Below are 13,411 nucleotides of genomic sequence, written 5' to 3' on the forward strand. Positions count from 1 at the left end.
CCTATCAGATGTCGACATTTTGGTCCTTTCACCACTGTCTGCTAGTGCACTCCCCTCCTAACCTGAAAGTCACAGGTTCAGATACCTAAGTCAACTTAGCTTTATTCTGTATCTAGCATGACTCGGGAAATGTAGAATCTGTTAGGTAAAGTGTAGACGACACAACCCCTTCATAAGCCGAGATGAAAGAAACAGATTAACTCTACATCCTCTGCATTTAATGAACTGTTAAGTCAAAGAATTGTATCTCTAACCCTTTAGGCTGGCCCGCGTCAACCATGTTTAGGGAGCGCCAACCCTTGTCAACCATCTATACTTTCTTCTAATTACCAACCATCGATACTTTCTCCTAATCACCAACCATCTATACCTTATTCCAATCACCAACTATCTATATTTCCTCCCAATCAACAACCATCTAGACCTTAAACACCAACCATCTAGACCTTATCTCAAGCACCAACCATCTAGACCTTATCCCAATCACCAACCATCTAAACCTTATCTCAAACACCAACCATCTAGATCTTATCCCAAGTACCAAGAAGCTATACTTTATCCCCGTTTTCTTTCATACATTTTCAGGTGTGTTCTCCCCTCCCCCACCCCAAATCCTCGCAGACAAAAGAGAATAATGTAAAACATTACATGTACATAAGAATATATGCTTTAACCATTGTCCATTCCCCCCCCCCCCCCCTCAACCTCATAGGTTTGAATATCTAACCCTCCTTTCAAAGCAAAATGTCTGAAAGAAACCCCGACTTTATCCCCAAACAGCAACCATCTATACTTAAGTATCGATGGTACACTTTATCCAAAAACAGCCCCCCGTCTCATCCCTCCTCCACCCCTTCCCCTCTAACCCCCGCTTAAAAAAAAACGCAATAAAAAAAACAGCATGTAAAGATCCGGGGATCAAACCCAGCTGACACGAGCAATCTTCCAGCGGTCAGCACCGGTCAGAAACACGACTGACCGTATCAGCTGCGGTCATCCCTTGTGGTCAATGTATTTGATCAACCTAACGAGCTAAAGCGGCTTTTAATTTGGAACTAATTACCATGTTTACAGACCCGTGCACGGTGTTACCCCCCCCCCCGTCCATCCATCCATCCACCCCCCCTCCTCTTTTTTTGTCATTAGAACCAAGACAAGTGAAGATGGTCTCCCCCCCCCCCCCTACAATGTAGCTACACCCTGTAATAGAAGCTAGTGGTGAGCACCAGGACAGTGATAGGAAAAAAAAAGATGAAAATGACGCTCGCCGTGTATTAGACTAGTTCCTTCCTTACGGACTCTGCCAGTATCGGCTCCAGCCTCCCCCCCCCCTCTTCTTCATCAGACGAGGGGGCGTTGTCTGAGGAGGATCTGTCATTTCTTTTTTTAAACAAAAGTTAGCCCCGCCCAATTGGTAATTCAGCTCCCCCTCCCTTTCCACCGGGCAATAAATTGGCCACGCCCATAAAAGAATTTTTTTTCGTATTTATTTTTCTCTTTAGTTCGGTTAAAAAAATTCTATACCCTATCTTTAGAAAAAAAAGTACTTTGACCGTTATTTACACTAGAATTTATAAAATATATTTTTGTAAAATAATACAAACATGAATTTAAAAAAAAATAATTCAGAATATGGAGTTAAAATTAGAATTAGATTTGAACAGAACGAGATGTCGAAGGGAAAAAGACACGAGAACCCAAGCGAAAGCGAGGCTTAGCGAGGCTGTTGCGGTCGATAACGTCGTGCGTGAACGTGAAACACAAGCGGGCCCTCTCTCGCGTCTGCAGCCAATCCTGAGCCGAGCCGCGAGGTGGCTGTAATTTAATCGTTCATAATGATTTGTCAATCAAGCCCTCGCGTCGACCAATGGAGACGTCGCTCGCGCCTCATCTGGGATGATAATGCTAGCGCTGAACTCGTACGATTCACAATGCATGAATAAGGCAGACTAACAGTCGGATTTTGCAAGTCTGATTTGCACTAGCTATTGTGAAGTGTACACATTTGGCCAGTCTGACCGCTTGTGACTATTTGTGTGTGTCTTACGGCCTGAAAGTAGATTAGTCAGAATTCTAATTCTGTGGACTTCTCAATTTTTTCTGTGTGTTTAAGAAACGGATTTGCTTAGACTCGAGCTTGTTTATGCGAATTTGAAATCGTACTACAAGGTAATACATTTTAGATCTTCGTCATTTTTTTTTTATATTCAACTTGACCTGTGTGGAAAACTTAGAATTTATTTCGGTCAAGAGCAAAGTTTTTCATGAATGCTACCGCCAGCGTGAAGCGCAGGTTAGCCTAGCTTTCAATATTGCTGTCCAACTTTCACCATAGCTGTGGATTGCTACAGTATGGCGGCACCTAGCGCATCCCTCTACTTGCCATCTAGTGTGCCGTCGTCACTCAACACGGGTCAACCCATGACCCACGGGATGCATGTTTCCAACCAGCAGTACTCACCGCATAGGGATATGCCGGAGATGAAGTACATCCCTGCCCAGCCGCACCAAAACGGCCACAACATCCACGGCGGGCAGCACCACAACCCCTGGCTGAGTCACAGTCCGCACGGGGACACCGGACACTGGTCAACCATGGGGCACTTACACCACCAGGAGATGAAGGTCAGTTCTGTCAACAACATGGACGGTCACGGCGGCACCCTGCACCACCGGCCCACACACCATCAGATGCAGGTGGCGCAGCAGCACTGGCAGATGCCGCCCCTGCAGAACTTACAGTCCCTTCAGAACCCCGGGCACATGCAGCACCAGGGCTACCCCATGTCCATGAACGGCATGATGTCCCCGGGGCACCAGATGCACCACGTCCTGCGGGACCCCGACCACGACCTTGACCCACACCCGCCGTCCGACGAAGACGCCCCCACCTCCGACGACCTCGAAGCTTTCGCAAAACAATTCAAACAACGCCGCATCAAGCTCGGCTTCACGCAAGCGGATGTCGGTCTGGCGTTGGGGACGCTGTACGGCAACGTGTTTAGTCAGACGACGATCTGCAGGTTCGAAGCCCTGCAGCTCAGCTTCAAAAACATGTGTAAACTGAAGCCGCTTCTACAGAAGTGGTTGGAGGAGGCCGACTCGACGACAGGGTCGCCCACAAACATTGATAAGATCGCAGCTCAAGGCAGAAAGAGGAAGAAGAGGACCAGCATTGAGGTGACGGTAAAAGGCGCGTTAGAAAGTCACTTTATGAAATGCCCGAAGCCGTCTGCCCCGGAGATCACCCACCTGGCCGACCAGCTACAGCTGGAGAAGGAGGTCGTGAGGGTGTGGTTCTGCAACCGCCGGCAGAAGGAGAAGCGGATGACACCCCCGGGGAACATCGGACCCAACGGGGAGATCATCATGCCCGAGGGTAACGACGACTCGTCCCTGAACGACGGCAGCCCCCTCCACGACTCCTGCAGCCCGATACACAGCAGCGGGGGCGGCGGAGGCGGCTCCCCGGTCATGCAGAGCTACAGCAGCTCCCTGACGCCCCACTCGATGAACCACCCCGGGTCGTCGCCCATGTCTCAGGTCTCCTCGTTACTCTCCTACTCCATGGGCGGGCACCCGCACCACCCCCAGCACCACCCCGGCTCCCACTCGCCTCCACCCGCCGTGCCACACCACTACCAGCTCCAGCAACAGCAGCATTCTCTGGGAATGAAACATTCGCCGCCGTCGCACTGACTAGCGGCCGAGGAGTCACATCACCATCACCGGTATGTGGACTCCTACAGTGGAGCACACCACGCTGAAGACTATTCCCCGTACTCGCCACGGTAAAACGACTCTGTACCTTCTACCCGAGAGTTTTCACCTGAACTATTCCCCGCACACCTCTGGTCCCCAGCCCTGGTCCAGCACCACAGACCTACCGGTGCTCTGTTCCAGCTTGAACTTGTTCCCTAGACAGGATGTCTTTACATACGATACATATTCGTGGATTCCCTGCAGGACTTGTTGAGGACACTCCAGGACACTCCAGGACACAGTTAGCCTTAACGCAGGTATCAACACACCCCCATGTGTGTAAGTAACATGCACTCATTTAAATAATTAATTATAATTAAGGCTAATCTTGTTTACGTATCATAATGCAGGATCACTGCGTTTTTAATTTAAATTTCTCGATGAAATAATTTCTCTAGGATATACACAATTTAACACCATTTTATTGTTAAGTCGGAACGTGTTTCCATTTTTAAATATGCACTCAAACTAAAACGACGCAAGGTTTTTATATTCTTGTACAAACATCTTAAATATTTTTAATTTTAGCACCGCAAAAAAAAATATTACCCGATAAATGAGATGCCCGTATGTTCTGGGGATATGACGGGAAACTTTACTAGTAACCTGACCCGTCTACAACCAGGGTGTAGGGGGTTTTCTAAAGGTAGATACGCGGTGCCGGCGACCCAACAGGATTAGGAAATGAAAAAGACTTTTCATCCCTGTAAGGTGCCGTGTCTGTGAAGCCGACGCAGTATCACGGCTGGCATCTTTTCGACCTGATGCCTCAGCTAAATGTGGAGCCATCTATTTTTTTTCTCCGTGTTCCCCCCGGAAAAATGGCGTTAAACCCCGGATAATAACATGTTAAACCCACAGCTAAACCCCGAGTAATCGCACGTTGAGCCGAGGAAGACCGAAGAGTTACGATAGTCATCTTGTTTTTATTTAAATATTTAAAATAAAAGTACAAACGGATTTCATTCTTGTATACAATCAGACTGACGAACTAGATGGAAATTTTTTTTATTCCGGGTAAATTTTTTTTTTACTCGTGATTAAAAAAATTTTAATTAAAAAAAAATTAAATTATTCACTAAGCTATGTGATCCTGCATACACCTTAAGCCGGCTGCCGGAGCCGGCTGCTTGAGCCGTCTGACCCGGCTCAAAAACTAGGCTCAATTTTCCGAGATTGCTGTTTTCAATGTTTCTCTTATGTGATTCATGCTGCTAATGTAAGACAGTGGGTGACGTCTCTGTTACCATTGGTCAAATCAAGTCATGTGATCTTGCTATAAATAACTCAAAACATTTTGGAGAGAACCACAAAAAGGCTGTCTCACTTTTAAAAAAAAATAAAATGTATTTGCAGGTGAATGTATGCATGTGTGATGTGTGTTGAGTGAATGTGTGATCGCGGCGTGTATTTGAGTGTGTAATGTGAGTTTGCACAATGTGCTAGACTTATTTACCTAACCTAAATTTGAAACCTAACCCAACATTAATAAACAAACACAATATTTTTATTTAGATCAATATTTTATTTTTATTTTTAAACCCATGTTCCACTACAATTTATTAAAAAAAACAACCACGAATTCATTACAAAATACCCCTTTTTATATAATAAAAGTTGTAAAGTTGTTTAAAATAACTTATTTACAAAGTTATCTTTCATTCAAATTAATTTTTTTAAAATTTAAACAAAATGCAATTATTTAGTTAGCCAATATCCTACACACATGTCAATTATTTTTTTATGTAACATGAAATAAAAAACAAATCACCAGTTTTTTAAAGAAAAAATGTGAATACGGCCAATGAAATGAAACTATTAATGTTGGCATATAGAGTTGAGTAGTCACCGTAGCTTACGTTTATTTCTCCCAATTCAGTGCATGTCGATTTGTAGGAAATAAATTAAACACGAACACCGAGCCAATCACCATTGATTTGATCCTAACCCGCGGGACAGTCGGCTGAAAAACAAATGGCGTTGATTTACTATAAAACCTAGCGCCATCTTGCAGTTAGACGTTGATACCATTTCATCAGCGCGCGTGGGACGGGGGGTGATGACGTTAATTACCTTGTGCCTGGGCCACCCTCTGTGTGTAACTGTCTGCTTATGTTACATAGGGAACGTCTTTATATGTAACTTTTTACATGATTGTTTACGGGCTTTGTGTGGTACATTTGGATGGGGGGCTGGGGTGGGTAGGTGTACAATTTTAGGGTTCAGGTGGGTAGGTGTAAAATTTTAGGGTTCAGGTGAGTAGGTGTATAATTTTAGGGTTCAGGTGGCTATGTGTACAGTTTTAGGGTTTAGGTGGGTAGGTGTAAAATTTTAGGGTTTAGGTGGGTAGGTGTAAAATTTTAGGGTTTGATGGGTAGGTGTAAAATTTTAGGGTTCAGGTGGGTATGTGTAAAATTTTAGGGTTAGGTGGGTAGGTGTAAAATTTTAGGGTTCAGGTGGGTAGGTGTAAAATTTTAGGGTTTGGTTTGGGTGCAAATGTGTAATTGAAAAGGTTCAGGTTTGTTAGTTGTAAAGATTTAGGGTTTATCCAAACAGGTGTACCACTTGAATTGTTCAGGTGTAAAACTGTAGCATGTTAATTATCAACACAAAGTTTTATTCCAAGTTAAATAATGTTAATTTAAAAACAAGCAAGAAAAATTTGACTGACACTGATGTGTGACGAGCTAAAACACGCTGTGTTGTATGTGTATGTATGTGTAAGTGTAAGCATCGTTTATACATTTGTATGGTGTGTATGACTTATGAGACATATAACATTATGTACGTTAGAAATGTTTACTAATCTGGGTTGACTAAAATATACACGTGTGTATGTATGCATGTGTGTGTGTATTATCTGGTCTATTTTTAACATTAAGTTTACATTCATGCAAGATCCATTATTTATTCTTGTAAAACAATTATTTAACTATTTAAACAAATATTATAACACTGAACTTCGTTTTCTTTCTTCCTTTAAAAAAAAAAGCGTTTTATTTGTTGAATTTTACCATTCAAGTACTTGAATCAAAAAGCCAGTTTTATTTAGTCTTGGGATCAAAATGTAGGGTAACATTTAGGATTTGGGGAAACACTCCTTGAAGTGGTGACACTCTCTTAATGGTGGTGACACACTGTTATTGGTGGTGACATTCTCATAGAGCTGGTGACACGACATTCTCTTATTAATGGTGACACCCATAATTGACCGGACGCCATATCATCATAACCTGGAAAGCAAACCTACTACCAAAAAAAAAAACAAAAAAAAAACAAACAAAACTAGCTATGATTTGTCTTTTTTCACCATTAGCTATTCCAAATAGACAGCTCTTTATGTTAATCAATTGTATTAAACACCATCTTTAGCTAATACTCTAGCCATCGACACCGAAGCTAATGTACTAGCTAAATAGAATGTAGCTAATATTATAACTGTATAATTTTTCTAATATTGTAACACCGAAGCTAGTATACTAGCTATAGAGAATGTAGCTAATATTATGGCTATATACTTTAGCTAATATTCTAGCTATGGACAATTTAAAACAAAACAGTTGGCGCAGAACATGACACCTAATATGAAGATACGGGTTTAGATCTTGCCTGTCTGAACTCTACTACTTCAGTAAAACTACGTGTACATTTGTCTCATTGAAACAACACTGTGTACAGTTATTTCTCATACGTTCAACTACAACAAATCATTATTTTATAAGCACAACCCATTTTTAAAAACAAATATTACTATCTTGTCAAAAATAATTATAATTCCTCAGTCACTCGCGGTTAAACATCTAAATTTTCTTCACCACCCGTCAATTTTAACGGTTGGCCAGTTGCCCTACTTGTTTATTAGCTATCTCTTTACTTCTACTGGTACCTTGTCCACGCAACAGACCGGTGAAAAATATTACAGATGTAGTCTAGGAAAGAAAAAAAAATAACAAAAAAACTAGCAGTCCGACCCGTCCCATCGATTTAAACCACGGGACAATATCCACAGTGTAACGTTCGGATGTGGCAGACACGGTAGAAAACCTCGATCATTGGTTAAAATTTCATTGCTGGGTGTTTTTTTTTTCCTCCACCGTCTACTATTGAAAGCGAAAGTGAGAGAGAGGAAGAGAGAAAGAGAGAGAGAAAACAGAAATATCAAGGAGAAGAAAAGGTGTGATCGACAGAGTTGGTTTAACTGCTTTCTAGCGGTGGAGCCAGCAATAATATTTGAAGAGGGGTGTGTAGCCGGGCCATTGTTCGGGGTCCCGCACTGTAGCGGGTAGCAGCACGGCTACACTTGTAGCCTACATAGGTCGGCCCACCGCTACAGTGTAGCCTAGATAGACCTGAGCCTGGACAAACAGAGCCAGACGACACCTAGCGGGGAGGATAGAACGACATTTTTTTAACGGATACAAATATTGTTGGACAAATTCGGCCTTTGTTTTTAATCAATATATATTCTAACGATTTTTGAACTAGAATCCAAGTACAATTTAAGCATCAGAGAAGTTTTCATTTTTTAAATCTAGAAATATTGAAAGAAATGATATATATATATATATATATATATATATATATATATATATATATATATATATATATATATATATATATATATATATATATATATATATAGTTAACGTATTATTTTAGTTTTAAAAATTTTATAAAGTGGTAAGCGATTAAAGTTAAGTTTTGTTCATTAACAGAAATTCTACTAAAATCAATCAGATAGGCCTAATTAAATTAATTGACAAATTGAGGTCTGCTAGTAAAATTCGGCTCTGGGAAGCGTAAAAAAAAAAAAGGCTGACATTTATTTCGTAAAAATAATTGGACTGTGCCTTTAGTTTTTTAAACAAACAAAATGCCGTTAAAAGTTTGAAATACAAGTGTTCCGTTTCGCCGCGTAAGATTTTCTTTCGCGGAGTTTTAAGCAAATAGTGCGGCGTTAATTAAGATCGCCTCGTGATGGAAACCTGATCTCCCCCTTCCACCCCCATCCCCACCCTCAATCTACCTTGGATCCATTCACAAAATGCAATCATTTCATTGGGGTTAAAAAATGAAACATTGGAAACGGAGAGAGAGAGATAGATGGATAAAAAATATGTCTATTCGGGCGTGCCCCGGTATGTTTTGGCCAGGTATCTTGTGGGAGGCCATTTGGCCAGGTTTCTGTTGTATGGGGCCATGTGGCCAGGTATCTGTTGTATGGGGCCATGTGGCCAGGTATCTGTTGTATGGGGCCATGTGGCCAGGTAGGTCTAGTCATTGTCAGGGTGGCTTGGGGTTTTGGTCATTGTACCCAAAAAGTTTCATCTCTTTTCTTAATTTCACTTTCTCTCTCCTCCCCCCCCTCTCTCTCTCCCGTCCTCCTACCATCTATACCTCACGAGGCATCATCTCTTCTGTCACGTGATACGATTGTTAGAGAGAAAAAAATGGATGTCTTTTCAACAAATGCTCGCGACCTACTGTTTACAATACATCCTACCAATTGTATAGCACCATCCATAGATCTACGTTCACAATTCACATAACAATCTTACAACTAGCTTATTCATACCTTCTGTCTAAGAACTATTTTAATTAAAGGAACCTTAAATTCACACAATAAAAATAAAATTATTGTTCTAATTGGACTAATGAGCAAAAACCGCTATATTTCTGAACTCAGTATGGTCTTGCTAAAAAGAATATTACATCTGTTTTAAGTAAAGAATCTATGGATTCTTGTTTTCAAGTATAGTTAGGGAAAAAAACCCAATTAAAAATGTAAGAAAAACGCCTATTGTAGAAACACAATGTATTACATATTTCTATACACATACATCAGTCGTGTGTCTGGTTAGTGTCGTGTGTCAGTAATGGTCAACTGTGTCCGTTTTCGTCACGGTCTGTAGTGTCAGTCACTTGTACACACGTTTCCTACAACCTGTCAATCCCAGGTGCTATCTTGAATTTCATGTGTTATTCACCATCTTTTCGATGTATCTATCTATCGTTACTTTAAGACTAACAGTTATAAGCTCCACTATTCAACCACGACGTCCTTTAGAACGATATATTGGGATATCTAAAAGATGGTCAATAACACATGAAATCTGTAATTCATTGTGTTGCTAGAACCGGTGTTTAATTTTTAAATTGGTTTTTCCTGACTATACTTGAAATCAAGAATCCATAGATGTCCCAATGTATCGTTCTGAAGGACGGCGTGGTTGAACTGTAGAGCCTATAACAGCTAGTCCAAAAGTCTCGAGTTCGGATCCCCAGACTTGATTCTGTAGGACGTCACTGAGTCCACCAACGTCGGGTGGGTACCCTAACTCATGCTAGGGAAAGTAATCCGACTGGGCATGGTAAGGACCTCACATAGTGCCGAGGCTATTGAAGCAGATAAACTCTACTTCATCTGCCCTATGTGTCTTGGACACGAAAGAGAAAAGATGATGAGATGATTAATCGTCCACCTTACAATGTTCTGTCACATAAAAATAAAATCCAACTTGATGCACCCGATCTTCCTTAAAACACCATCACCATCAACCCACAACGACAACAACAACCCAACTGGTCTTTTCACATGTCAGCTCCATTAGTTTGTCATTTTAAAAAGACGACCGCTGTAACTGTCACACCATGTCTTCATTTGCCCCCCCCCCCCTCCCCCACCACTAACCAACCAACCCACCGCCGTGCTAACCACCCTCTCTCGCCCCAGATATAGCAGTAAATATAAAGATTGCCATCTTTCATTAACTCCTGAAATAGGATCTCAGCTCTTCTGATCAACTTGACACTCTAGTCGCGACAACTTGGCACTTTGTGAAGCAACATCGCACACACGGAGATATTTTGTTGTGCTGTTTAAAGGGAATCGTCATAGGAATATATGGGACTGTAGAAGGGAATCGTCATAGAAATATATGGGATTGAAGGAGGGAATAGTCATATGAGTATATTGGATTACAGAAGGGAATTATCACGGGTGAATATTGGACAATGGTAGGGAATAATCATCAATAAACTACTGATTGGAATTATCATTGGAAAATAGTGGACTATTGCGGATATAATGGAATAATCATAGGGAAAAATTGGAAGGGTATATGGGAATAATCCTACCACTATCCGAGACAAACAGCAATGCTTTTTTTAAAACAATGGCTCCGATTCACACGGTAAAAGCTACTTTCATTATGTTTTAATTATAAGAAAATGTTTTCATGATAAATTTAACATTGAGTGGGACCGGGTTACACATTCCAGCACAAATTTGACACTCCTAAATGTGTATTTTAAAAACAAATGTTGTGATAAAATGGGAGGGGTAGGGGTCCTTCACTCTATCTTGTTCAGCTTTTTGTAACGTTTAAAATATATTCTCCAAAGGCGATTTTTTAAATTCAATTTTTAACTGACATTTTCTTTTTACATGGCCGATTAGCAAGTCGTTGCGTTAAAAAAAAACAGCGATTAACTATTATGTTTACTGCGTGAATGTAAAAAATGAATTCCGATAAAATATTAACCAAGCGTTTTCTGTAGTCTTATAACAGTTATAGCTATCAATAAAACAAAGCGAGCCACGTAAAGACCGCTCACTGTGAAATGATGTACAATAAATTTATAGTTCAACGACACGATTGTTCGCTGTTTGAAAGTTGCGCAATTTTTTGTTGTAATTCGCATCGTTAACCTTAGGTAGTTAAGTGAGTGTGGTGTTGTGTGGTGTGGTGTTGTGTTGTGTTGTGTGGTGTTGTATGGTGTGATGTTGTGTGGGGCGGAATGCACGAGCTAAGCTTCTCTCCTCAAGGTGGGGGTTTAAGGGAGGTTAGGGAGGGGCTGGTGTGTGTGTGTGTGTGTGAGGGGGGGGGGGGTGCGAGTTAAACGAGAGTTAAAACCGTTATTTAACGGTTAGATCTGATAAGCTGACATAAGCTGGGCTGGATTATTGCAATATGGTACTCAATGGATGCAGGGTGAGGCTTTACGTGTGAGTATAGGTGGAGAGTCGGCATAGGCGGAGAGGGGGCATAGGTGGAGAGGGGGCATAGGTGGAGAGGGGGAATAGGTGGAGAGGGGGCATAGGTGGAATATGGGTATAGGTGCAGATAGGGCATAGGTGGAATATAGGGATAGGTGTAGTGTGGGAATAGATGGTGAGGGGGCATAGGCGGAGTGTTGGCATAGGTGTCGGGCATAGGAGGAGAGGGGACATATTTAAAGAGTGGGTATACACGGAGAGTAGGTATGAGCTAAGAATGGACATGTGTAGAGAGTGGGCATATGTAGAAAAAAAAGGACAGACGTAATCAGTGGGCCTACGAATTTGATAGTTTTATAACTCCTTTACTAATTGAAACAGTAGAACTTGAGTTAATTAAAGCCGCAATATTTTCCGAAACAATGGAAATCTGATCGCAATCAAATTATTCCCCCCCCCCCCACCCCCCATTGTTCTAATTTTTCATTATCTAAATGAAGATAATTTTACTTTCATGGCTTGAAAAATGTATCATCGGCCAAATTTTTAACAGCTAAGACTGAAAATCATATTTGTAACAGAACGAACAGAGCCAGACCATTATACCAGTGACTAACCGATTCTCTTTGAGTCATGCTCAGGGGTACTAATCCGTTATCGTATGTGTATACTTCAAGCACATATAAATTGTATGTTTACATTACACACATGTGTTGGCTGTTGTTATAGAAATCCCAACCTACCCGCACACGGACCGGGTGTGTTGTTATCTACATTTCAACATAACAAACATTTAAACAACTAATGTATAACAACCGCGGGGAAAATTAATATAAATGTACTTAGTTTATGTGTCGGCCAGTTTGGATTAGGATTAGGGAAGTCGTGTCTATACCATAAGTAAATACATATACACGTCAATGTTGAAATGAGATGTAAGGACAACGTTTATTTCCCCAAATATTTCACTGGTCTTCATTTAAATAGGTTAAATACACAAACACGGCTTGGTTACAAAAATTAAACTAATTAACCTTTACATAAGTAAATAGTTTCAATACTTAAGTTAAACTTAAATAAAGTTACGATTAGAACCAGAATTTAGCTTGATATTTGAAAATAATCTGCACTTTTAATTATCACAAATTTAATAGCACCTAAAATAAACTTTAAAAAATGTAAAAATTGAAAGAAACCTTCAAGTTCTAAAATGCGATTTATCCATTAATCTTCGTATTTAAAGTGAACATGACAAATATTAGTCGCGCTTGAAACAAAAGTTGTATAGCTCTTTTAGTTGTGAAATTGATTTCGCCTACTTATTTAATTAAATTACGACATTGTTTAATTATTAACAGGTTTTGCCATTAGCGTCAGTACTAACCAACACGCATCGATTCATTGTATCCTCGAGCCCCCCCCCCCCCCCCCCGACAAACCCAAGTGACATTTGACCTATATCTGTCGGGTCACTGAGGTCACCAACGGTCCAGGAATACAAACGTGACCTATGGACGTGACCCATGGACAAGATGATTTTATCACCCTAACCACCCCCCCCCTGCCCTCCCACACAATAGCCTATGATTTGACCCCACTCAGACATCAAATTCTTTTGACCGTATCAAACACTCACTTCAGTTTGAATTT

The 13,411-nt window shown here is 41.0% G+C and overlaps 1 protein-coding gene across 1 annotated transcript; it reads left to right on the forward strand.

The window, feature by feature from the left end:
* Positions 1–1,934: 1,934 nt before the first annotated feature.
* LOC131927643 (POU domain, class 3, transcription factor 1-like) lies at positions 1,935–5,978 on the forward strand. Its single transcript, XM_059283400.1, has one exon. The coding sequence runs from the start codon at positions 2,353–2,355 to the stop codon at positions 3,697–3,699; it is 1,347 nt and encodes a 448-aa protein (XP_059139383.1). The 5' UTR covers positions 1,935–2,352; the 3' UTR covers positions 3,700–5,978.
* Positions 5,979–13,411: the final 7,433 nt, after the last annotated feature.

The sequence above is a fragment of the Physella acuta genome, unplaced genomic scaffold, assembly GCF_028476545.2.
Source record: "Physella acuta isolate Inbredline_101_S28 unplaced genomic scaffold, ASM2847654v3 ptg001425l, whole genome shotgun sequence".
Lineage (NCBI taxonomy): Eukaryota > Metazoa > Mollusca > Gastropoda > Physidae > Physella > Physella acuta.

Bases quoted from the DNA above. Each gene is read 5' to 3' on its own strand.
- LOC131927643 (XM_059283400.1), top strand. From the start codon at position 2,353: ATGGCGGCACCTAGCGCATCCCTCTACTTGCCATCTAGTGTGCCGTCG.